The sequence below is a fragment of the Nematolebias whitei genome, chromosome 7 (assembly GCF_014905685.2).
Source record: "Nematolebias whitei isolate Nwh7 chromosome 7, NemWhi1, whole genome shotgun sequence".
NCBI classification, from domain to species: Eukaryota; Metazoa; Chordata; class Actinopteri; order Cyprinodontiformes; family Rivulidae; genus Nematolebias; species Nematolebias whitei.
Genome location: NC_056504.1, coordinates 39,776,070 through 39,800,200, shown reverse-complemented (window position 1 = coordinate 39,800,200; position 24,131 = coordinate 39,776,070). Strand labels below are relative to the sequence as shown.

The following is a 24,131-nucleotide window of genomic DNA, read 5'->3' as shown; positions in this document are numbered from 1 at the left end:
GCATGTGTGACTGAAAGCCACTCATTCGAAACGATCACTGATGAAAACGTGTATAAGTCCGTTGTGTTAACAACGCTTGTGTTTGAACCTTTGTGAGGGTGGGAGCTGAGGTTTGATAGAACAGGCAGCAGCGTCGCCGCAGACTCCTGCGACCGGTCGTCCGATAACAGCCGAATGTTTCGCCCGAGGACCGGTTCTGGAGCCTCCGTCCTCCCTCTGTCTCCACCAACGAGCTCGCCGTCACCGACCCCGGACGAGTGATCTGCAGGCCAGAGCGCCGGCCCCGAACTGTCGTCTGAAAGGTTCAGACGAGCAGAGAGAATCAGACGAGCGCTGCAGAAACGGGACGCAGCTTTGATGACGACCAAACAAATATTTACCAGAAGTGTTTGTAAACATACTCAACACGTATTCAGCTGCAGAGGGATCACTTTCTGAACGTTTTGATCATAAAGCAGCTGATTAACGAGAACATGGCGACTGGGAAATGTGCCCCAACATTGACTGTAATTCCAGAATGTGCCACTGAGCGACGCCAATCCTCCATGTTGATGACTAAAGAACGTTGTTTAATATTTATGAATGTTTAATAATTATTTATATTACTGTTTCATTTTTTGCCTGACAAAACATATTTTTTGGACACTAGAAAGCTTCAAAGCCGTAGTCCAGTTTTACCAGTACTCATTGCCTAAAGGAGGCTTTTATTCACATTTGTGTTCATTTGATTGTAAGCAAAATATTTTACTGAAAACTTAAAGGAAATAATTATTAGATGTACATCTGCAGCTGATTATTGTTTGGAGTCAATTCATTTAAAGATGGCTGCCACAGCTAATCAACATTATACAACACATAAATGACTCCACCTCAGTCAGTTTAACTGATGTTGAGCTAAAGTTTGGCGCGGTAGTAGCTGAAAGTCGTTCACGACGCATAATCTGAGCTTAACGTGTTGAGCTTGCACAAAGGGTTGAATACGGCTTCAATCTGTGAGTCACGTTTATCAAAGAACCAGTTTTATTTAGGATCTTGAGACACTCTGATGGTTGCAGATGATGGTTTGTAGGGTTTTAGAAATCTAAAGTAACAGCTGACTGTGATCATACACCCAAAACAAAGTGCATCCTCACCGTGTGGTTGGGGTCGTTTAACACCGTTGGACACTAGGTTTTCCCAGCATTCCTCTGGAGGAAGGGGCCCCTCCACGTCCTCGCTGTCAGAAGAGTGCGTGGAGGCGTAGGAGCCGCTCTGGTCGTCCTCCAGAGACAGATCGCTGTCCGAGTCACTGTCGTGATCTGCAAACCGACAGCGACAGAGCTAAGTGAAAGAGTCGGTGTAAACCAGGCGAATAACAGACGGGTCGACGGCCGTACCGTCCATGTGCTCTTTCGTTTCGTGGAAGAGCGATGTGTGGTCGTTCAGAGCGATGTGCGCCTGGCTGGTGGTTAATCCATCGTCTCTGAAGGAGCAGGGAGCACAGCTGACACCAAACGTAAAAAACCCTACATTTATCTGGAGTTAGAAAGACTTCCTCACCGGAGGGCGAACGGCACGTAGCTCTGCTGGCTCTTCCCGCTCTGCATGGTGCCGTTCAGAGACGCGCTGGACTCACCGAACGGGAGATGATACAACCGGCCGTCCATGTAGTTCGTGTTGCTCTTATAGTTCTGGAAATACAGACAAAGAAAAAGTGTTTTAATAATGAAACAAATCAATAAAAATGAACATTTTCATTGCAAGGGGATAAAAAGCGACTATAAGCTTTAAATGATTTAGTGATAAAACATGACAGAGTTGGAGCCTTTTTGGTCAAACCTTGAAAATAAAACAGATGTCAGAGTACGTGTGATGAACGACTCTCAGCTACCACCACATGAAGCTTTAGCTGAGTGTCTGTAAAACTGATCCAGTTATGACCATTTCTATATAGGCTGATGTCGACTGGTTGTAGTGGCCATCTTGAATTTGATTCAGCCCAAGAGTTAATCAGTTGTAGACGTCCACTTGTGAGTTTTATTAAAATCTGCCCAGTTATGATGAGATATTAAGGGTGTTCGCCTTTTGGCGGTGGGCGATCATGAATTTTAATAATCAACATTTTTAGCGGCAGGTTTGAGAGAAACTCCTCCTCAGTGTTTGTGGTAATGAACCCACCAAGGCTTTAGATTTGATCATGTGATCTGGGCGCTTTCGGCTGCAGCAGTACTTCATCGCTCTCCTCGCCTCCTTACTGAAGACGACACGGAAAAAGAAAACGAACGGACCCTGGAGTTGCACAAGACAAACAGAGAGAATGTCAGTAAAATAACCAGAAACAGTTTGTTTCAGCGTTCGAGAGAGCGCTCACCTGCACACAGTTAAAACCTGCAAACAGGTAGTGGAAGATGATCATGTCGCTGTTGACGGAGAGAAGAGCCAGAAAACATGTGGTAGAAACCAGGAAGAGGACGCCGCCTGCGGTCTTCAGGCCGGAGCTGCAGGAGAAATGTCACAGACGAGTTAACGGAGCTGTCGGGATCAGTCCTGAGCTGAACGGACAAAGCAATGAGGCTCCAAAACTAGGAGAGCAGAGCAAACACCCCACAGTCATGAATATACTGCAATCCCTCTATAAAATATTTAACTTAATGTCTCAGCACTTTAATCTGAGTAGCTGTGTGTATTTGTAGGGGTTGTGGTTTGTGTTTCCTGGTGTCTTACCCCATCTTGTGTTGTGTTTATGCCTTGTGTTCTCCTGATCCTCAGTTTCTGTTTTTATAGGGTTTGTGGTTTCCTAGTGTATGACTCCATCTGGTGTTGTGTCTCTATCCTGCTCCCTTGTGTCTCATTACTTCTATTTTCCCACACCCGTGAGCTGTTGTGTGTTATGTCTCATTAGTCATTGTATAGAAGTCTGTGTCTTTGTGTTATTTGTTGTCTGGGCATCGTCTGGTAAACGTCCGGAGTTCCTAGTGTTTCCTTGAGATTTCTACGTGTCTTATCGTAATGTAAGTTTTGCTGCCTTGACAGCTCTTTATTTTGTATTATTAAAGTGTTTCTCATTTAACCATCTGGTCTCTGAGTCCTGCCTGCACCATTGGGTTCTGCCTCTAAAACCTTCAATCACAACAGTATTGTGCTTTAAAATTAAAATGCCTCTTAATGGAGGTAAAACCGTTTGTTTCAGTAGGAAAATAAATATTGTTTAATTTTAAATATTAACACAAATTACTCCGACTGACAGTTTGCACATATTTAAATGAAGTAAAGCATATAGATTAAAAAAGCATTTTAAAAGAGCTCAATGCCAGGCAAAAAGTGTCTGATTCTCAACGCTCAGCAACACATTTAGCTTCAAATACTGTTTTTACAGCCTCCTGAGAGTGGGGGTTGTCTGGGTCTCTGCAAAAAAGAAGCTATCTGCTGTTCTCACAAAAAGAGCACAGGGATGTCGAGACACATCTTTTTAACGCTCTACTGCAGAGATGTGTGTCAGATGTGGCTGCTTTTAGAAGTAAATTGTCAAAACTGTGCGTAAAATTCAGATGTTTAACGTTCAGAATAAAAAAAACTGCTGCAGATCCCTCGAGCTGTTCAGAAGTCTTCATCCCCTTAATCATGTTTCTATCAGAACTCCAGTAATGCACCAAAATAACCTACATGACGTTCACTGTTGTCATTTTTTGCTCTTTTTTTTTCGCGAATAAGAACAATGACATTCATTCCATCATTTAGTTGAACAGAAAATAAACTCTCATTACAGAAACAGAGATAAAGGAAATATTTTAAAATAATTTTCTGTACAGTTCTTCTACTCCACCCTGAAAGCTTAGTGTGTCTTAAATGGACAAGTGGAGGACAAAAAGATGTTCTGCAGATGAACCGTATCTGAAAGTTGAGCTTTAAAAGATCTGACCATCGACTGTTTGGTAAAGCTTCAGCTAAAAGTCGTTTGGGATTCATTTTGTCGGTGCTAAAATACTGTTTTCTGTGTGAAACTGTGTTTTCTTTGGTATTTTTCATAAAGTCCAATAAAGAAATACCTGAAAGATTCACATGTCTTAAGAAGCAAACATTGCTCTGAAAATGTTCAGCTTCTCTGGGTGAAAATGCGTTAAAAAAGCTAAAAGTCCTTCAGAAAGCCAAACTAACGTCTATATTTGTATGCAGGAGTCTGAACGATGGGCTTGACTCACAAACGAGGCTCTTTCTTCTCCATGCCGTGGTGCTTCAGTGAGCAGGAGGCTCTGGATGACAGGATGTACAGGAAGATGTTCATCTGTGGAAACACCAGATTGCATCACTGTGGACGCCGCAGCACGCCTTTGTGTTTGTTTTACTTCCGTTCTTGTGTTTGTAAAACGACGAGCCGACTCACCGACACCACCAAGGCGATGGGTCCGGCGAAGCTCCAGATCAGAGTGTCGTACATCGACAGCCAGCAGAAGTCGGGGTTACCGTAGCCTTCGGGGTCCAAACCCACCGCCAAACCTGGAGACAGGACAACAAAAACAGACAGAACCTTTTTTTTCCCCATTTGTGTGACAATTTAAAGCTGTTAACGTCTACTGAAAACCTTTTAGATCAAATATAAACTTGACAAGGTTCTGCTGAAACCCAGTTTAAATTCCCAGTACAGTACTGAAGAAGCAGTGAACTGCAGTGTTAAAAACTGAGCCCAGCTGGTTGTAGAAGCGTGAATTTACAGCGAGTTAGACCTAACAACAAAAAAATACTAACCTAGAGAAATGAGCATTTCCTGCAAAAATGCAGTATGAATGCTCATCGGTAAACGATTTTGCTGAAAGCTGCTGAAGACGCTGAAAATAAAGTTGTAAATCTTCAGTCTCTGAACTCTCGCTGCTTGTTGAACAGTTAAGTGTAGCTAAAAGCTGCTGAATGATTGGCTGAAATGCTAGTGAGAAAGGACTGGGAGATGGTTTGGACATGTCCAGAGGAGGGACAGTGGGTATACTGGTAGAAGGATGTTAGAAATGCAGCTGCCAGGAAAAAGACATATGGATGCAGTTCGAGAGGACATGGAGGTTGGAGTGAGGACAGAGTGATGGAGGAGGATGACTCACTGTGAAGACCCCTGAAGAGAGGAGGAGAAAAAAAGAACAAGAAGAAGAATAACGTGGCCTAAATGGGCTCATCCTGATTCTATTCTCTTTTATTTTTTTAACTGACTTTTATTCAGTAAAAATATTACTTTTCTTTTTGTTTTTGATCTATTTGAGCTATGTTTGGTTCGTTGGTGTTATGGCTCGTATATAAAGTCTGAGAAATTAATTCAAAATCATTTTTTGAGTCTAAGGCCAAAACACCACCTCAGAAGGACTTTTCATTCAAATCTGTCTATATTAGGAACACAAAAGTTGTAGGTAAACAAACAGATACAGACATTTATTTTTTATTTTTTGCTTTAACGTCAGATTTTATGTCTGAACAAACTGACTTCATGGATTTTGGGAACTTTAATTGTATTAAATAAGAATAAAACAGAAACTGCATGCGGGACTCTCCTTCAGTGCAGCAAACACCTTGTTTTGTTTTAAAGTGATCAGGTGAGCATGCAGACCTGTGATGAAGGCCGGGACTCCCCAGCCGATCAGGTAGTAGAACCTCATCGGTCCATAGTTGATGTCTCGCACTTCGCTGATCATGCGGTAAACATGCAGCCCCTCCAGGAAGAGCCAGGAGAACGAGCAGAGGTAGAAAAAGTGCAGCAGGATGGCGATGACCGTGCAGAGAAACTGTCGGCGAGAAGAACGGTTAAAACTGAGCTGGAAATCCTTTCAGGAGAAGAAAGCTCAGAGGTCAGAGGTTACCGGGTTGTCGGCTTGGTTGATGCCCAGGACGAAGACGAGCTCGGACAGAAAGAGAGCCGAGGATCCGTTGTTGATGATGCTCGTCTTGTTGCTCTGCATGGCTCTGAGGCACAGGAGGAAGACTGTGGTGAGGAAGAGGAAGCCCAGCGTCACTCCGGCCGTGCTCCATGTCAGGATTTTAATGGGCAGGATCTCTCCGTTCTGAGACAAACATCAGGTTCAACAGTTAAACGTGTGTGTTAGGATGTGTGTGTGTGTGTGTGTGAGACCCTCAGAGTGCCTCACCTCCCTCCTGGAGACGTCCATCAGCACAGCGAAGCTGGTCATGTGATAGCACTGGCAGCTGATGTGGCTGCTGTTCCTGAACACCACCTCGCAGCCTTTGGCCGACCAGCCGCCATTCCCGGAACTGAAACAACAACACACCCTCAGAACCACACACAGACACACACACACAGAGCCTCTCAGTTCGGTGTGTCCAGGACTCACAGTATGGTGTGGTTCCAGAACACACAGATGGGCTTCGAGCGCTCCTCGGTGGCGACCAGCCGGAACTGCACGGTGATGGGTTTGTCCAGCGGGTGCTGCAGCAGCTCGTCGTTGTCGTGAACCGTGATGCTGACCACCGGCGTGTTGATGACCGGACGCTTCGGTACGCTGGGAGCGGGGAATAAGAAACAAGAAAATAAAATGAAAAATAACGCTTCAGAAAAACAACAAATGTCAAACTAAATGTGAGGAGAGTTCTGTTGTGACGTTTACTGATGTGAGACTTTCATACAAATAAAATTAATGGCTCATGAGATATTTTGCTAACAGAGTGACCAGGTTTAGTCCAACAGTTAGTCTCTTCCACATTATGTTAGTGCTCACAGTACGAGTTGTGATGACTCTCAGCTACTACCACACCAAACTGTAGCTCAAGATCTGAACAACTGGCTGAGCTAAAGCGATCTTTGTGTTGGCTAAAGTCGATTAGATGTGGCATCCATCTTGAATCAGGATAACTCCAAAGGTAAATTAATTGTATTTGAATATCTAAAGAGAGATTCATTCAAATCTGCCCAGTGGTTCATGAGATATTTTGCTGACAGCAAAACAAAATTAGCAGAAAACAAGCTCAGTGAGGTCGCAGAAATCCCTTTTCCCTCCTGAAATGAATCTACTCAAACGTCAGAGTGAATATTCATTGAGTTTTAGACAATAAATAAGTTTTATTTGTGCTTTTATGATAGATTTTATTGTCTTCCATTAAAATAATTAAAGTGTTGCTGGTCTGACAGCTTCTCCTCCACTCACTTTTCTTCCAGCTCTGTTATCATCACTAAAATATCAATATCACTAAGGGTTGCAATAAATCACAAACTCAAGCTGCTTGATGATATGTTGTTTGGTAATCAGACGCACCACCCCCTGATCTAAAAGCTCACAGCTGATGGAGGCTGAAATGTTGAAATCTTCACATCACATTCAAAAAGATTACAGCCGCACGTTCTCCTGGAATCATATAATCCTACCTTAAAGTGTTTAGTTTATAATAAACTACAAAAAACAACAAAAAAACTGGAGAAATCTGCATTTCCTGTGAAAACGCTGAGGTCTGAACAGACGTGATGTTAGCAAAATATTAGCTAAATGTTAAATGGACAAATACATAAACTTTAAATTAAAAATAAATCATAACTTATAGCTAAATGTGGGGGGAACTTAAAATAGCAAAACAGAAGATAAAGGCTAAATGTAGCAAAACAGTACTTAAATGGTCAAATTACCAAAATAGTAGCTAAAAGCAAAATAGAACAAAACAGCCTCTAAAACTAAAATGATTTAACAAGCCTAACCTGCTGCACATCCTTTCCAGCCTAATCCCTTTGTCTTGCCAATCAGTACAAGTCCTTCTCGCCCTCTTCACTCTTTATTGTCCAGCCTCCCATACAACTTATCATACGCCTTCTGCTTTGCCTTTGCCATAGCTAAAAAGCCAAAAACATTGAGACCATAGCTAAAAGCTAAAAAGAAGATGAAACCAGAGCAAGTAAACTGAGGTAGCTTTTATAGAACGATGAATCTGGAGACTTTAATGTAATTCTATGAGAAGATTTTGTAAATAAAGTTAATGCAAGGAGCACTGAGATCCTCCAGCCAGATGCTCGGGGTGCAGCCGAGGGCACAGAAAGGATCGGGCTTTTGCAGTGGCAGACCCCAGACTCTGGAACAACTGGCTCCAGGCAGAAAGGAGATCAGCTCTAACCGCTTCACTACCGTGGTGCATTTTGTACAAGTATAAAAGTTACAGAAACTAAAAGTTTTATCCCACTATTCCAGACAGAGCTGAATGTTTTGAAATATAAATGATGAAAATAGTGTAAATTATGCAGCAGATATAGTTTGATTGCAAAAACCATACAGAAGAAACTTTAACCAGGATGCTGTGACCTCACACAAACGCTTTAATTTTATCAACGACCCCTCACCGTAGACTTCTCTTGTCTGGATCGTAGTTTTCCGGTAGAAGCGTGGCCAGGCTGTGGAAGATGATCACACTGGCGATGGCTTCCTGCTGGCTGTCCTCCGGGTGGCGCCTCCTCCTGTTGCCTGAGCGGTTCTTCGGGGAGGATTCTGAGAAAACGTCCTGGAGTCTGTGGCCCTTGTAGTCCGTGGGCGGCTGAAAGACTGAATCGGGGAGAGTGACGGCGGTCTCCTGGTCCGCAGGGCGCGGACCTCTCAGGGACTGGTACCGTGGTAGTTTAGCTCCGGCGAAATTCATCTTTTTCAGACGGTCCACAGAAATGACTGAAAAAACACAACGTAGATGAGGTCAGGGCTTTAAGAGACGTCAAGCAGAGATTATTAAAGAAAACAACAATGTTGGTTTGTGCTTCATCTGCAAACTTCAACTTCATCTGATGCCTGACTGAACGTCTACCGATGTTCGGTGTGACGATGGTGAAGGGGCTCAGGTAGGTCTTCCTCATGTTCTGTGCCAGCGTGTTTGCGTATTCTTCGTAGCGTCGCAGCAGAGCCGCCGTGCCGCCCTCTGAGTGCTGGATCAGTTCCCAGTGCGGCCGGACATCTGGAGACAGGATGGTGCTGCCCACGTTGATCAGATTCTGTCAGATGAAAAAAGATTTCAGAATGACGGGATGCCGCAACGCTGAAGGCACCAAAGTACAATGTACTTCCAGCAGACACAACATGCAAAGTGAATTTTCAGACTACTGACCTCAGTGAAGTGGACGTCCTGCGTCGCCGTGAGGTTGAAGCCCTGCTGGTTGCTCTCGTGCTGCAGCAGACTCAGAGCGAGCCGGTACGCCACCTTCACGTCGCTGCCGTAGAACTGCTCCGTGTGCGAGGTGGCGTTGGCCAACATGGCTGCCGTCTGCTGAACGAGCCCAGGATCAAGGAGTGACGCGTTACGGGAAAACCGTTCTGACTGGAGGAGGAAAAAAATCAGACAAACATTTTAAAATCTCCTCAAATCTTCTTGTAGTTTGTGGCGTTATGAAGATTCCCCGAGTGAAAAAACAACAACAGATGAGCTAACGGCCTCCTTGAAGGAAGTCTACTGCCTTTCAGGCCAGAGTTTGAAACTAAGATCATAAACATTATACAGCAATCTATAGCAATGACACGAACAAGCAAAGAACTTGTACATTTGACCTTGGTTGTGACCTTGAAGATGGGGTCATGAAAAGTAAACGTAACACTTCATCTAGTGATGATACATATGAAGTTTCAGAAGTTATGCACCGGACAAGAGAAAGTTTGCAAACGGAGACTATGCCAGAATAAGTCCCGCCTTTGATGAAGAGTAAAAAACGACTGACTTAAAACCTTTTATGTGTTGGCTAATGTCAATTAGCTTGGGCGGCCATCTTAACTTGAACTTATTTCAAAATGTAATCGGTTGTAGATTTAATCAAATAATTGCTTTCTATAAGTTTCATTAAAATTTGTCCTGTGGTTCATGAGATATTTTACCAACAGACAGACCCACTAACAGATGTACTGAAAAACTACAGCAATTATTTCATATCTCCCCGTTCCTGCGAACGTGTGTGAGGCAGTTTGTATGAAGTTGTCGAGCAGGAGGAGACGACCCACCAGGGCTTTGAGTTTGCTGAAGGTGACAGAGGTGCAGTTGAAGAGGTTCGGAGGGAGCCAGCCCTTGTGCTCATCACAGTGTCGGATGGCTGTGCCTTAAAACGTGGAGACAGGAGAGGTGAGAAACAGGCCGCGCTGACACATGGCTTCAGGCTGCCAACAGATAGTTTCCATTATTTTATGGAAATTTGGTGATCTGTCAAAAAAATAATACATCATACCAATAGTTCCTTTGGGACAGGGAACAGCTGCAGGAAGACCAAACTTAGTCCTGGGCCACCATATCCCAGCCTCGATGGCCTGAGGGCAGCTGTCATAAATTACTGTGAGAGAAGGAGCATAGAGAAAATTAAATATATATTAATATTTATGCATCTAGAATGGAAACAACATTTTCTGTTAAACTGCAGTTTGTTGAATGACTTTGAAGAAATATGCTGAATATTAGCTAAAAAAGAAAAAAATATTAGCTAAGGCTAAAAGAAGCAGAACATAAGTTAAAAGCTAAATCTGGCTAAACACTTGCTAATAGCTCTAAAGAGCAAAACTCTGGCTTAAAGCAGCAAAACTATAGTTAAAGACAAAAAAACCCACTAGCTAATATTAAGAAAATTACACTAGCTAAAAGTTAAAAGTATCAAAACATTAGCTTAATGCTAAAAGTAGCAAACTGTGCTACAAATAGCAAAATTCTAGTTACAGATAGAGGCAAGCCAATAGTAAAATATAATTAACACTAGCAAAATGCTAACTGGAAACCAAAAGTATTAAAACACGAGCCAAAAAGTAAAAGTATTAAAATACTAACAAAATGGTAAAAGTAGCTAAATTTCAGCTAAAAGTAATAAAATGGTACCTAAAAGCTTACTTAATGTACCAAAAAAAGCTAACTAAAACCTAAAAGTATCAAAACACTAGCCAAAAAGTAAAAGTAGCTTAATGTTTGCTTAAAGGTAAAAGTAGTAAGATGCTAGCTCAGTAAAATGCTAGCTGAGAGTAGTAAAAGGTTAGTTCAAAGTAGCAAAATGCTAGCTAAAAGTAGCATAAGAAGACAAAAACAAAGGAGGTCTGCCAAAATAAATTTAAAAGATTAAACATTAGAGAGTTCAATGTTTTTCAATGAGGACCTTTATGTAAATAAATTTCAATTTTTTGAAAAGTATTAAAGTTACACAAAACAAAACTCAGAGTTGGAATGTCTTGAACATAGTGGACATTTTGAAGCCGTAGTTACTGAGAAATAGGATCACCATACAATGACATTTTAAAATAAAGCCTTGCTTTGATTGTCATGGATTCATTCAAACCTTCGCAGCCGTTAGGAGAGACTTCAGCAAACGGGTTGTCACAGCGATCACACTGACGCCCGATGACGCCGGGCTTACACTGACACTGACCGCTCTCTCTGTCGCAGGCTCTGGAGAAAGAACCGACCGGGTAGCAGTCGCACAGCAGGCAGGTGTCGCTGCCTTCAGGTCGGTAGTGGTTGTCCTGGAAACAAGGCAGAAAAGACAAGAAGCTGATTTTAATGACTGTTTTTAGGCCTATATTCCTCCACATCTGCACAAGTTTCGTCCTGAGAGACGACACCGAGCTCCAGCTGCTAAAAAAAGATTCATTCCTGATGCTTCGCGGTTAGTTTCTCAGCCTGGAGTCTTCTTCTGTCTGCAGAGCTGCACAGCAAACAGACTCCACACCAGGTGAACCGTGAAACACAGAAAATCTTCATGATCTCACAGCAGATCTGTTAGCATCTAAAGTATGTGTTGTGAGTGACTCTCAGCTACTACCACACACCAAGTTTGAGCTCAATATCTGTAAAAACGACACAGCTTTGCCATTTCTGTGCTGGTTAAGGTCATGTAGCTGTGGCAGCCATCTTGAATTAGGTTTATTTCAAAGTTAATGTAGCAGTTTAAGAGATATTTTACTAAAACTAGAGATAAACTCACACACGGGCAAATAACATCACTGCCCACCTTTTTGCCTTTCAGCTGCAGGTGACAATAACAAAAGCACAACATAAAATACAGCCCAGGATCTGACTTGTCCTGGCAGAAACAACACAAGTCAAGCTGTTTAGGAACATCAAACCACGTCTTCTGGACATTCAGGATGTAAAACCACAGCCGACATGTTTTTACAGAATTCTTTGATCGCAACAAAAAGTTTTTCGTATTGCATTGGGTTGTTGGAGATAAAGGAGTCTGTTGCAGATAAATAATTCAGGGCTGCAGACTCACCTTACAGCGACACTCTCCACTCGTCTTGTTGCAGTCGGAATCAAACCCCCGGTCTGTTGGACAGTTGCAGGGACCGCAGGTCTTGTGACCCCACCAACCTCTCGGACACGGCAGGTCCGTTCTGTAGAAACACACTCTTTAAGTTTTCTGGATCTACAGAAAATAACAAATGTGAACAATGTCTGTACTTTTTCTCGCAGTATCGGCCAAAATAGTTTCCGGGACAGTCGCAGGTGTAACCGTGAAAGGCGCTCGGCCTCCTGGTGCACGTGGATGCGTGTTCACAGGGGTTCAGCGAGCACACGTCGGTGCAGTTTGTGCCGTAGTAACCTGTAGAGGAGTGAAGCTGATAAAAATAGCCTTGCGCCATGATCTGTGTGAGGTTTTATCACGTTTGAGGCGGACTGACCGCTGCTGCAGGTGCAGGAGAAGCTGTCCCAGTCGTCGCTGCAGTAGCTGTTGACGGGACAGGGGTTGGAGCTGCAGGGGTCTGGCACGCTGCAGCCCTTCTCCACGTTCACCTTCCTCGCCTGAGACAAACTCAGAGCACCGCCCACACGCAGACCCTGACAAGAAACAATGGATCAAACAAGAAAAAATACTCAATGTTGGACTTAGTTTAAACTCTGGTTGGATCTGAAGGAACTGACGTCATGCCAGAGATTTAGAGACAACTCATTTGATGAGAAATGACAGAGTTGTAGCTGTTTTGGTCAAACCTTGAAAATAACGTGAGCAGTCTCATGGAATGTCACTAGATTTCCAGCCAGTGGTTCGTAAAATACCAAAGTTCATGCTCAATAATGTAGGGTAAAAATCTAACAATGTTCAGTCAGGTCATCTGGATGTTTTTTTTTTTTTTTTGCTGAGACGTTTCATCCTTCATCCAAAGGACTTCTTCAATCTGAGGAGCCACCAACCAAACTGATTTCACAAACAGCATACTCCATAGTGGAAAAACAGTTTGCTGGTGCCAAGACGGCCTCCGGTGACTTCTCCCCCGTCAACTCCTCTGGGGCAGTCATGCCAAAGTGGTTCTACTGTTTGTTTTTTTCTCACTATGGAGTATGCTGTTTGTGGGAATGAGTTTGGATGGTGGCTCCTCAGATTGAAGAAGTCCTTTGGATGAAGGATGAAATGTTTTAGCAAAAAAAAGAAATCATCCTGATGACTTGACTGAACATTGCTGATTTTTAAAATGTTTGGCTCCAGCAGTATATGCTGAAGATCTTGTGTGCTGCGAATCACTCTCAGCTACTACCAAAACAAACATTTGGTCAAAGTTAGTAACATTTTCCTCGTTTTAGCAATATTTTTTAAGATCAGTTGGTTCAGAATCACTGTGATGCCACTTTGATTGTGGATGTGTGCTGCTGATCCACGCTGCTGATTTATCTCATACTGCTGTATCCATTTGTTCACCTGCTCACACAGACTCATGTTTGTGCTGCTGTTGTTCAGCGTATTGTTTTTGCACTATTAGTGCTTAACGTATTCTTAGTTTATATCTTAGATCCTTATTACAGTTTCTTTTTACAATTTATATTTTTACTATTGTTGGATGTAACTGGGACCCTGTGTACACAGTTTCATTCCACCACATGTACCACATGTGATGAAATGACAATAAAACCTACTTGAACTTGATCAGGTAAAAACATTATCGCCCACCTTTGTCTTTTGGCAGCATTTCACTGAAATAAACAAATTATTGTCTGCTATCAAATTATTACAAATTCTGGGACGTGTGGAGTCTTCAGAGAAGACAAACCTGGATGCAGCCACGAAAGCCATGCTGAATTTTCCCATCAGGCCTTGCCAAACCACCAACGCTCACAGTTTTCAGCTTGGAGTCCCGCAGCTTTCCATCCACCTCCATGCTGGCCTGAAGATTAACAGCGTTGATGAATTTATATCTTAAAAACTCCAAGAACTTAAACTAAATCATTTCACAGATTCAAGAATCGGACGACTGACCAGGTAGAGTCCATGATCGAGGACCAGCGCTGCCTTGTGGCGGCTCGCCGCTCCTCCCTGGCTGCTGATGTTCAGCTGCAAATGATGCCAGTCTCCATCGTTTGCCAGCACCTCTTCTACACGGGACAGAGTGGAGTCCTCCCCCCTGTGCAGCCCCATCAACACGCTCCCCCCACGCAGCTGCAGGAGGCAGAAAGAGAGGGAGGCGGGCCAAGGAGGATAAAAACACAATCAGCTCTGCAGGTTCAAAAGTTCAAACCTCAAACTGCTGCACGTCTTCAGCATGTGGAGCCGGCGCAGACTGCTGGAGGAGTTTTTAACATCAAACAGTCGCCGGTGTAGAAAAGCTCAAAGTGCAGTCGAGTTAAAAATAGAAGGAGCTGCTTCTTTTTCACAGCATGCGTTGTCTGAACATCCTTCATGATGCAAGCAGGTCAGAGCGAGGCCAGAAAGTGTCGTCGTCCTGACTGATCTACATCTGCTCTCACCTGCAGAGTGAGGTTGTGCTGCAGGCTGGAGGAGACGTGCAGCAGCGTGGCGCTGGACTGACGAGTGCGGAACATGAGCTCGACGTGCCAGAGGACGGAGGCCGCCGCCGTCGCCGCCTCCAGGTTGTTCCACTGCAACAGACTGTTACCCTGGAAACGCAGCGGGTTGGCCATGACTACAGAAAAACAACCAAAAAAAGGGTTGAGAACTGGCACAGAGGAACCTGAAGAAACAGGGCGAACGATGGAGGGAGGAAGAAGCGACAGAGGTAAAAAAGGAGAAGAGTTTCTCGTGGAGACTCCTGCCAACCGGAGAGTCCAACATGTTCATTTATCTTGTCCAATTCACCGCAGCTAAACTCACGTTTTAAAGATACGAACGCATGAAGAGACTTTAAAACGCCTGACTGATGCTAACATGGCTAATGAGGAAGAGAATTATAGAAATAATGAAATTCAGACACAAAAACAAAATGAAGTACCTTTCCTCCATTTTTTTATTTTGTCTTTTAAATATTTTATCAGTATACTGTATTGTGCAAAAGTTTGGAACCCCCTCAATTTTTATGCTTTGATTCCAAGGAGACAGATTTTCTTGATTCTAATCAACAGCTCTTCAGGCTTTCCTGCCGTTTTTCAAAGTTTTTCTTTGGACTATGGCTGCTGTAGTGAAAAGAAAACTACTAGATGAAGTAAAAATAAATTCTAGTAAATGAACATTGTGTGCAAATGGAAGAAATGGAAAAAAGATTCAGCAAAAACAAAAGTGCTTCATCCTGTATCAGCTGTGTGTTGAGTTTCAGCTTGTAGTAGCTCTTTAAAATCACCTTGATGGTGTAAAAACACAGCAGTCCCTCGTTTATCACGGGGTTTAGGGGACCACGCCCCCCGCGCTAAGTGAAAAACCGTGAAGGGATACAGTAGTTCAAGTTCAAGTTTCACTCCCAATCTCCCTCCTTCTGTGTAAAGAAACAATTTAAATTTAAATACTGTAATATTTTAAATAAACAATCCATGCAGCGTGGATTGTTTATTTAAAACATTACAGTATTTTAATTTACATTGTAGAGAAGAGAAGCACAGCGGGACAGCAACGGGTTAACTCTTCGCGCAGCTACAGCACGAAGCAGAAATGTACTTCTTCATCAATTACACTGTAACAACTGAACACAAAAGTTCTAAAATACTTAAAAATAACTTTGAACACTTTTATATTTTGCGATTATGATGATTTTACGATGTGACATACTTTGAATTTTAAGTTGGAAGACAAAAGTCTATCGGTGCAGCTGGACAGCAAAGGGTTAACACTTCACGAAGCTGAAATGTGTGGGTGGCAGAGAGAGGAGATCATGACAGGCTGCAGAAGGAGCTTCTCCCTGCACCTGTGGGCTGCATACAGGTGCAGCAGGTGCTAAATCATTTAAAATAATTTATTTTAAATAAACAATCCATGCTGCTCGTGTGGCTCATCCATCAATCAGCCAATTCTTACTTTGAAAAACTGCGAAAGAGCGAGTCCGCGAAAGTCGAACCGCTTCTTATTTAGAAATCGGTTCTTCTCATCCTAAGCATTTCATTGTACTGCTAACCTTGCATATGACAAATAAACACAACTTGAACTTCAGACTGTGTTATCTTTAGTATTTTTCATAGCTTAACAAATTAGAAACAAATTGTGTCTTTGAAACAAGCTGATAGCAACAAGGTTACTAAACAGAAAGTACGTTGGCTGATAACGAGATAGATTCAGTTTTAAACAATTTTTCTAAGCGTTGTGTAACAGACAAAACAGTTTTAGTTTAGAAGTACTTTTATGTCTGACTAAATTAAATTTAAAGGTGTTCACTGAAAAAATATGAAATCAAACATATGAAACCAGGTGGAAGCTTGAGATATGTAATCGACCTACATCAGGCTGGCTGTAGACTGTTGGTAAACAAATATGGCGGCCGCGGAAGAGTAGAGTCAAAGAGAAGATGCTTAGGAGGAAATAAAATAACCTGCTGCTAAACGCTGTCTTTATGGAGCTCCATAAAAACAGAGCTCGTCCTTCAAACATGCAGCTTTCAGTGAAACTTCTTCAGCAGGTTTACCGTTTCAACATTTGTGTGACTTTAGTCTGATCAAACGCTAATTTATCTCTAAAATTTGATATATTTTACCCCACTAATCTGAGCATAAATACATACAAATACATAAAAATTCTCAGACTTGATCTCAAACGGCTCTTCCACAGACGCCACCACTGTTGGCCTGTTTTCAGTCACTTCGGCTGTTTCCGTAGCTAAACAAACAACTCGTTAGCAGCTGATCAAATCTTTTTCTTACATATTTATAATATAATGACAAATAAACCATGGATAAGGGGAGAACGCATGGATTTTGTTTCTTATTTTATGGATTTCTTTTTTATGATTCTGCAATGAGTGATTTTAGGTAGATTCACAAACAACCAACTAAACAAAATCAAAAAAAAAAAATGGGCAAAAAAGCTGCCAAAGCAAAAAAAAAAAAAGTCACTGTACTGTTGGTGTTAAATGCTATTTTATGTTATTACTGCTACTTTTTCAACACACTATTGATTTAAACATCTCTCATCTCAACCTCTCGTGTCCAGAAAAACTGTAAAATCTTACATGAAACCAGCTCTTTCATTCTGAAACTGGAGCATTCAGGTTCCTTTCCTTAACCAGGAAGTGACACTAAAGGGCACTTCCTGCGTGATGTCCAGCAGCTCGCTCTCATTAAGCCGAGTCTGAGTGCAAATTGAAAGGAGTGAGTCATGATAAGAAAACTCAGTGCGACTGCAGCTGCTGTGTGGAGGATAAAATGCTGTCAAACGTATTTTAAGAGTTTAAAGTCATATTTGTTGCATTTACTGGTCAAAAACCAGTAATCTGAACCGTCCTAAAGCTACAATTTATAACAAAGTATTGCTTGTATAATTTAATTAGGCTGACAATATTAACTCGTGCTGCTAAAATGAGTCAGAATGAGAACAGGAAGTAGTGCAAAATCAGTAAAAAAATAAATAAAATTGCCAAAATTGTGCAAAAATGAGTCCATAAAACACCAACAAGCAGTGCCAGTTACTAAGAAACATTTTATTAATCTAACTCTACACTGAAATTTTCTAACATGTGTGCAGAAATTAACCTTTTAGTTTGACGTTGAACTTTATTCTCTGTCGGCTGCTGTGTGGCCAGGAAATCCTTTCGTATAACGTTAGACTTCACAGTGAAGCTTGTGAACTCCAGTTTAGAGCAATAAAAATGCAGTTTTCAAACCGGCACTCTTGTAAACAAAACTAGTTTGTTATCAGGAGATAAATCACACTTCGTATCTCTCGCTTTTGAGATGGAGAATTTAAAAATAATAAACCCGATATTAAAAGAAATCCTTATCGTGACTCGTTTGGCAGCACTTGTCACGTTTCTAAGCACGGCTTTTTAATTATTTTTATCAGCCAGCAGCCGAGCAATGCTTCTGTTCAGCACTGAGCGATAATAATAAAAACTAAAAGCAACAAACCTGAAGTATAAATGAAGATTATGTGTTTTTGTGTCTCTGATAAACACCAAAATATTACTAATAATAGATAGTTATGCTTTATATCTTGTGTTTAGATTGTTTTAGATGTATGCTATCTGGTTCTGCACCTTGTCTTTCTTTTGGTTTTGCTGAACACAAACAACTTGTAACATTAAAAAAAAATCAAAGCTCTTATGGATTTGTTCACATGTATTCATTTTATTTTAAAAGTTGTATTTTCTGATGCATTTCTGTTTGACCCTCAGGGCTATGCCAGTAATTAAAGACGTTTTCTTTATTCCTGTGTTTTGTGCAACACCCACCGCTGTCGGAGCATCTCACTTTTTTATTTGATCTGCATAAAACACACGGAAACATTTTCTCGCTCTGTTTACCTCAAGTTAAAACCCAAGCTGCTGTTTTTCCTACAGTCTTTTTTGTGTCTTCTTTTCCCTGCTTCTTGTCAGATTTCTTCACATCATCATAAATCAGCAGGAACAACAGCTGCAGCAGATCAGGTGGAACAAAAACAGGAGAAGCACCAGATCCAACATCATGTAAACCAGAGCATTTACCCTCAGAGATTTATTTTCACCCTGACTTTGTCCTAAATCCAACATTTAAACAAACGTGGTGTCATCACCAGGTTTGTTTAAATTAGGCCTCTCAAGTTTGCAGCTGTTCTGCAATATTTAAAACACCTTTCAATGAAAACAGTTTTCTGTTTATATCGCTCTTGATCTCAGCTGTGCACTGAATGACATCATTACTCTCTAATTACAAAGGAGGAACAGTTTGGAGTCTAACGTGTGTTTCCGGAGTGATGCTTCGTGTTTTTTTACTTCCCTCACCTCTTTCACAGTTCTGTCCTCCAAACCCTAGCGGACAGTCGCAGCTGAAGGAGCCCCACAGGTTCACACAGGTTCCTCCGTTCAGACACGGGCTGTTGTTGCAGAAATGTCTCTTAGCAGAGCATCCTGGGGAGGGAAGGGAAGAGAATAGCTGTTTGTTCTGTCCCACCTCAGTATTTCAGCACAGGAGCCGAAGCAGAAGCTAATCAACTGTTCGCAGCAGGCACAGTTATTATTTGAGCCTTCTTCCAGCTGAGCTCATTATAGTCGGAGTTATTTTTCTCTGCAGGTTTTTGTCACTCGGCTGCTTGAACAGTAAACATGGATTCTTTGACAAACGATCAAGTTTAACTGGAGGAAATACATTTTCTGTAAAAACGTGGAGTGAATGTTGAGTGCAGAAGGCCTGGTGATGTTCAATGAAGAAGCTGAAACTGAGTTGTTAAAGCTAAAACAATAATAATAACAATAATGTCATCACATTGTCATCACTGTATGTTTCCATACAATGGCGAAATTAGTCTCTGCATTTATCCCATCCACCAGTGGGTGGTGCGGTGGGCAGCTATTGGGGGGGGTGGGCATTTTGGGGATGGGGCGTGCTGCCCAGGGACACCACAAGGTATGCAGTGACCAGGGATCAAACCTGGGACTTTCGAGTCCCAAGCCGGCTGCCCTGCCTCTACGCCATCTTGGCCCCCATAATAGAAGCAGAACACTAGTTAATGCTAAAAAAGCTAAATGTTAGAAAAAGACTAGCCAGAAACTAAATGTAACAATCGGCTAGCTACAAATAGCAAACATTAGCTAAACGCTAAAAATGCAAAATGTTAGCAAAAAAATAGCAAAAGACTAACTAAAAGCTAAATGTAACAATCGGCTAGCTACAAGTAGAAAAACAATAGCTGAAAAAAAGCAAGATTAGCTGAAAGCCATAAGTATGAAAATGCTAAGTAAAAGTATTAAAATGCTACAAATATTAGCAAAAATAAGCTAAAGCTAGCTAGCTAGAAGCTAAAAAAGTATAAAAAGATAGCTAATAATAGCAAAAGCCTAGCTAGAAGCTAACAAAGTATCAAAAGGATAGCTAAAATCTAAAAGTAGAACAGTATAGGAGAACAGCAACTAAAAGTTAAAATGTGCAAAATGTTAGCTAAAAACTAAAAGACCTTGGACCTGAGGTCTTTCTGTGTGGAGTTTGCATGTTCTTCTCGTGCTTGCTGGGTTTTCTCCGGGTACTCCGGTTTCCTCCCACAGACCAAAAACATGTATGTTAGGCTGCTTCAGGCCCAGGTCTCCCTTGCAAAAGAGATCTGTGATCTCAATGGGATTTGCCTGGTTAAATAAAGGTTAATAAAATAAAAGAAGCAGAAAGATAAAACTAAAAGTAGCAAAAGGCAAGCTACAGGCTAAAAGTAGCAAAATGCTAGCTAAAAGCTAAAAGTAGCAAATGCTATATTTCACTACAAGTTAAAAGTTGTTTACTGATAGATACAAGGGGACCAAGATGGTGGCCGACCCAGGACCCGAAGGTCCTGGACTTGATCCCCTGTCATTGCACATCTCGTGGTGTCTCTAAGCCGGACACCCAATCCCAAATTGCTCCACAGGCGCCTACATAGCTGCCCACTGCTCCACCTGGGTGTATCCCAGGTGCGATGGGTTAAATGCAGAGAACCAATTTCATCTTTGTATGGAAACATACATTGATGACAACACATAGCACTTTATTTATTTATTTATTACAAGTAGCAAACATGTTAAAAGCTAAAAGTAATGAACAATAGCTAAAAGCCAAATGTACAAATGTAAAAGTATTAGTAACAAATGGCTAGCCACAGATTCAAACAGTCAGTGATACTCATTGTTTCTGAAGGAACTGAAAATGTCTCAATGTAAGTTTACAGGTCAAATATTTATAAAGATTTAGTGCTATATAAATAAACTGAAATGAATTGAATTAAATAATGTTAAATATTGTGAAACGTATAAAAGTTACAAAAACCAAAAGCCGCAGCACTCATCTCCTGAATGAGCTGAATATTTTTGATTTAAGAATGGCTAAAATAGTGCAAAATGTGCAGAAGTATTCAGATTGTGAAAACATAAAGAAAAATAAAGAACCAGAAGACAACGGCGCGAACGCTGACTCAGCATTCAGACCAACTCCTGTGAGAGCTCACCTGGCAGAGTGCCGTTGTTGGCGGTGTAGCCGGCCATGTCTATGTGCTGGTTGTCAATACGCAGGTTCTTCATGCACCCCACAAACTGCCGCTTTCGGACGGGAAAGTCTTCTGGGAGTTTGGGGACTCCTCCGAGGAGCAGGGGCCCAGTCAGGTCCAGAGATCTGACCCAGTAAAGAAACCCATTTATGCAAAACACTTCATTAACAATGTACTAAAAGATACTCCAGGTAGTTCTGTTGTTACTTTTCTACTTGGAAAAACAAAACTTCATTCTAATACAAGTTTGCGCTTTGTCTTCATTGTCTGATTGCAAAAAGATAATCATATTTATAAATAATTACTGAGACCACATAAAGAAATTGTTAAAAGTTTTTCTGGAATTTGTTATGCAAAAGTCTTCTTTGTCAACCTCTCTGGTGTAAACTTACCTTTTGGATCCTGTCTGGCTGCCCTGAGCTGAGCACGAGTAGTTCCCTATCATGAGGCCGAATCTCAGCGCCACCGAGGTGTCGCAGTCGTCCACGGTCACAACAACAATCTTCTGGTCCGAGGGGCCCTGAGGCAGACCGGCCTGGTTCAGGATTGGCTGTAGGGCAGTGGAAAAACACAAAAATGAATTCTGACGCACCTTTAGAGCAGAATCCAGTCAAAACAGTGGGTCTAACGGAGGATCAGCGTCGTCTAAAACTTAAATGATGCTTGAAGCGTCATGGCAAAAAGTTAAGAACAGGAAGACCCAGCTGGTGGATTTTTAACTACCGTAATTTCCGGACTATAAGCCGCTACTTTTTTCACATGTTTTGAACACTGCGGCTTATACAATGCTGCGGCGAATTTATGGATTTTTGGGGGGATGGGCTAGCAAGCTTCATGCCGCCAAAACATTTAGCCTCGTCACACCCGGGCGACATGGTCTACTATGGAGGGGGGGGGAGAAATTCGTTCCTCGCTCCCTATTCTCTCCTCCCCTCCCTGAGGGAGTTCCTTGTTGTACACAACAAGGTATTTGCAGCCACTCGAAATAAGTGTGAATCAAATGGTGAATTTGCCTCGAGACAAAAGTGACACTGAGTCACAATGAAAGAGAGACTGATGTGTGTGATGATGTTTTTCTGACGCTGTTCAATTCTGACACTGAACAAGATGACTTTAGGGGTTTTAGTGCGCAGGAGGAAGATGAAGATAGCGATCAATGACTTTTCCTGGTAGGGTACTGTATATAAAAAAATGTAGTGTTAAAGGCACTGTTCAGAAAAAACATTCACTGAGCGTATATGTGTATGTTACTGATACGTATTTAACTAAAAGTTTTTAAAAAAATTCAATGTAAATGTTGCAACGTGGACACCTGTGGCTTATACACATGTGCGGCCTATATATGTACAATTTTATTCATTTTTAAATTTAGTGGGTGCGGCTTATAGTCAGGTGCACTCAATAGTTCGGAAATTACGGTACTTTTTACAAAGGAAGTGTCGAGCAGAACATCCCAGGGATGAAACAATCGAGCGGAAGAGTCTGTCCGACCTCAGACTGTCAGAGTGTTGATTTGAACCAACACAACAACAACAACACCAGTCGTGTTAAAACTGGAAGGCTGAATCATTCGTGGACACGTGACGGAGAACTGATGCAATACATGACAACTCTGTTACTCCTCATGAGGACAGATCAGTCTTTATTTCCACAACATGAAGCAGAGTATGAGTCCAAAACAAAAGAGCAGATGAAAGAAGCTTTTAGTCCTGAAATATCTCAAAGATGGTGAGAAAATAGAGAGATACAAATACACAATACACATGTTGCTATTTTTAATACACTGATCTTTTGTTTGGTTATTTATTAATAAAACTCCCAATGCTATAAATAGCTCAGTTTTCTGCTGCGTTATGAAAAGCGCTGCAGTAACACATAAAACTGCAGTGAACTGAATGTGGAAATCTGTTCCTGTGAAAAGATGAACCAAGATTTATGATCCAGATTTTCATAAAAATTAAAGCAAAAACAAAAACCGATCAGTTCAGGTCGCAGCTTGAACCCCACATGGAGGACAGACACACAGGAGACCCCCCCCAACCCTCCGTCAACAACAAAAATCAGAGTAATCAGTGGCAACAAAAGGAGGCGGGGCCTGCGGGGGGAGACTGATGATCCTGTCAATGAAAGGTCGTGACCCCTTCACACGCAGGCCAGCTTCTCCGGGGTCACGTAGAGCTCATATTAACATTAAGTGTGGGGCCAAGCTGGTGTCGCAAGCTGATAGCAGAGCAGAACTGGGCCGGACCACTAAACGGGTCAGCTGGTCGGACAGAATTAATCTCGTGTCTCACAGATTATAGACACGAGTGACATCAGGGTTTCACTCTGAAACACATCCTGATGGCTCTGCTTTTATTTTGAAAGTCTGATGCAGTCATATGAACACAACCCAGCTGGAGAGAAGCTGAGATTTAAACCTTTTAACAGGTTTATTAAAACAAAAACACAAAAAGGGAAACAGGATGGATTAAATTTCAGCTCAGATCATCACAACTAAACTTCGTCCACGTGGAGCAGATTAGATTAATTCTCTGTGAGTTTCTAATCTATAACTGAGATGCTGCAGCTGCATGACTTCCTGCAAAATATCTCACGAACCACTGGACAGAATTTACACTCTGACAAAACAATCACTGGATGTGCATTTATAACTCTGAAACTTTTAAAGTCAACCCAATTCAAGATGGCTGCCACAGCTAACTGACCTCTGCCAACACAACAATATTTAGACTGCAGGTACATATATTTTTTTTTTCATTTAGCCTTTATTTATACAGGTTAGTCTCATTGAGCCACGAGAACTCATTTTCAAGAGAGACCTGTTTAGGGAGCACATGGTGGGGGTTAAGGGCCTTGCTCATGGGCCCAGAGTGGGGCGAATGAGGGTGGGGGCAAG

The 24,131-nt window shown here is 41.9% G+C and overlaps 1 protein-coding gene across 1 annotated transcript in view; it reads right to left on the bottom strand.

The window, feature by feature from the left end:
• Positions 1-24,131, bottom strand: part of celsr2 (cadherin, EGF LAG seven-pass G-type receptor 2) — a 91,892-nt gene that overhangs the window by 2,655 nt on the left and 65,106 nt on the right. The window contains exons 6-32 of the mRNA XM_037679860.1: positions 21,625-21,782; positions 21,194-21,357; positions 19,011-19,136; positions 14,626-14,801; positions 14,138-14,317; positions 13,932-14,045; positions 12,570-12,726; positions 12,349-12,490; positions 12,161-12,281; positions 11,225-11,408; positions 10,139-10,240; positions 9,918-10,012; positions 9,037-9,246; positions 8,740-8,923; positions 8,288-8,606; positions 6,303-6,470; positions 6,099-6,222; positions 5,814-6,014; positions 5,564-5,738; positions 4,361-4,473; positions 4,179-4,261; positions 2,351-2,477; positions 2,158-2,268; positions 1,540-1,670; positions 1,377-1,462; positions 1,134-1,298; positions 89-295 (exon numbers count right to left, since the gene is read on the bottom strand). Of these exons, the coding sequence (XP_037535788.1) occupies positions 89-295; positions 1,134-1,298; positions 1,377-1,462; positions 1,540-1,670; positions 2,158-2,268; positions 2,351-2,477; positions 4,179-4,261; positions 4,361-4,473; positions 5,564-5,738; positions 5,814-6,014; positions 6,099-6,222; positions 6,303-6,470; positions 8,288-8,606; positions 8,740-8,923; positions 9,037-9,246; positions 9,918-10,012; positions 10,139-10,240; positions 11,225-11,408; positions 12,161-12,281; positions 12,349-12,490; positions 12,570-12,726; positions 13,932-14,045; positions 14,138-14,317; positions 14,626-14,801; positions 19,011-19,136; positions 21,194-21,357; positions 21,625-21,782 (4,123 nt within the window). The remainder of the gene's footprint in view (positions 1-88; positions 296-1,133; positions 1,299-1,376; positions 1,463-1,539; positions 1,671-2,157; positions 2,269-2,350; positions 2,478-4,178; positions 4,262-4,360; positions 4,474-5,563; positions 5,739-5,813; positions 6,015-6,098; positions 6,223-6,302; positions 6,471-8,287; positions 8,607-8,739; positions 8,924-9,036; positions 9,247-9,917; positions 10,013-10,138; positions 10,241-11,224; positions 11,409-12,160; positions 12,282-12,348; positions 12,491-12,569; positions 12,727-13,931; positions 14,046-14,137; positions 14,318-14,625; positions 14,802-19,010; positions 19,137-21,193; positions 21,358-21,624; positions 21,783-24,131) is intronic.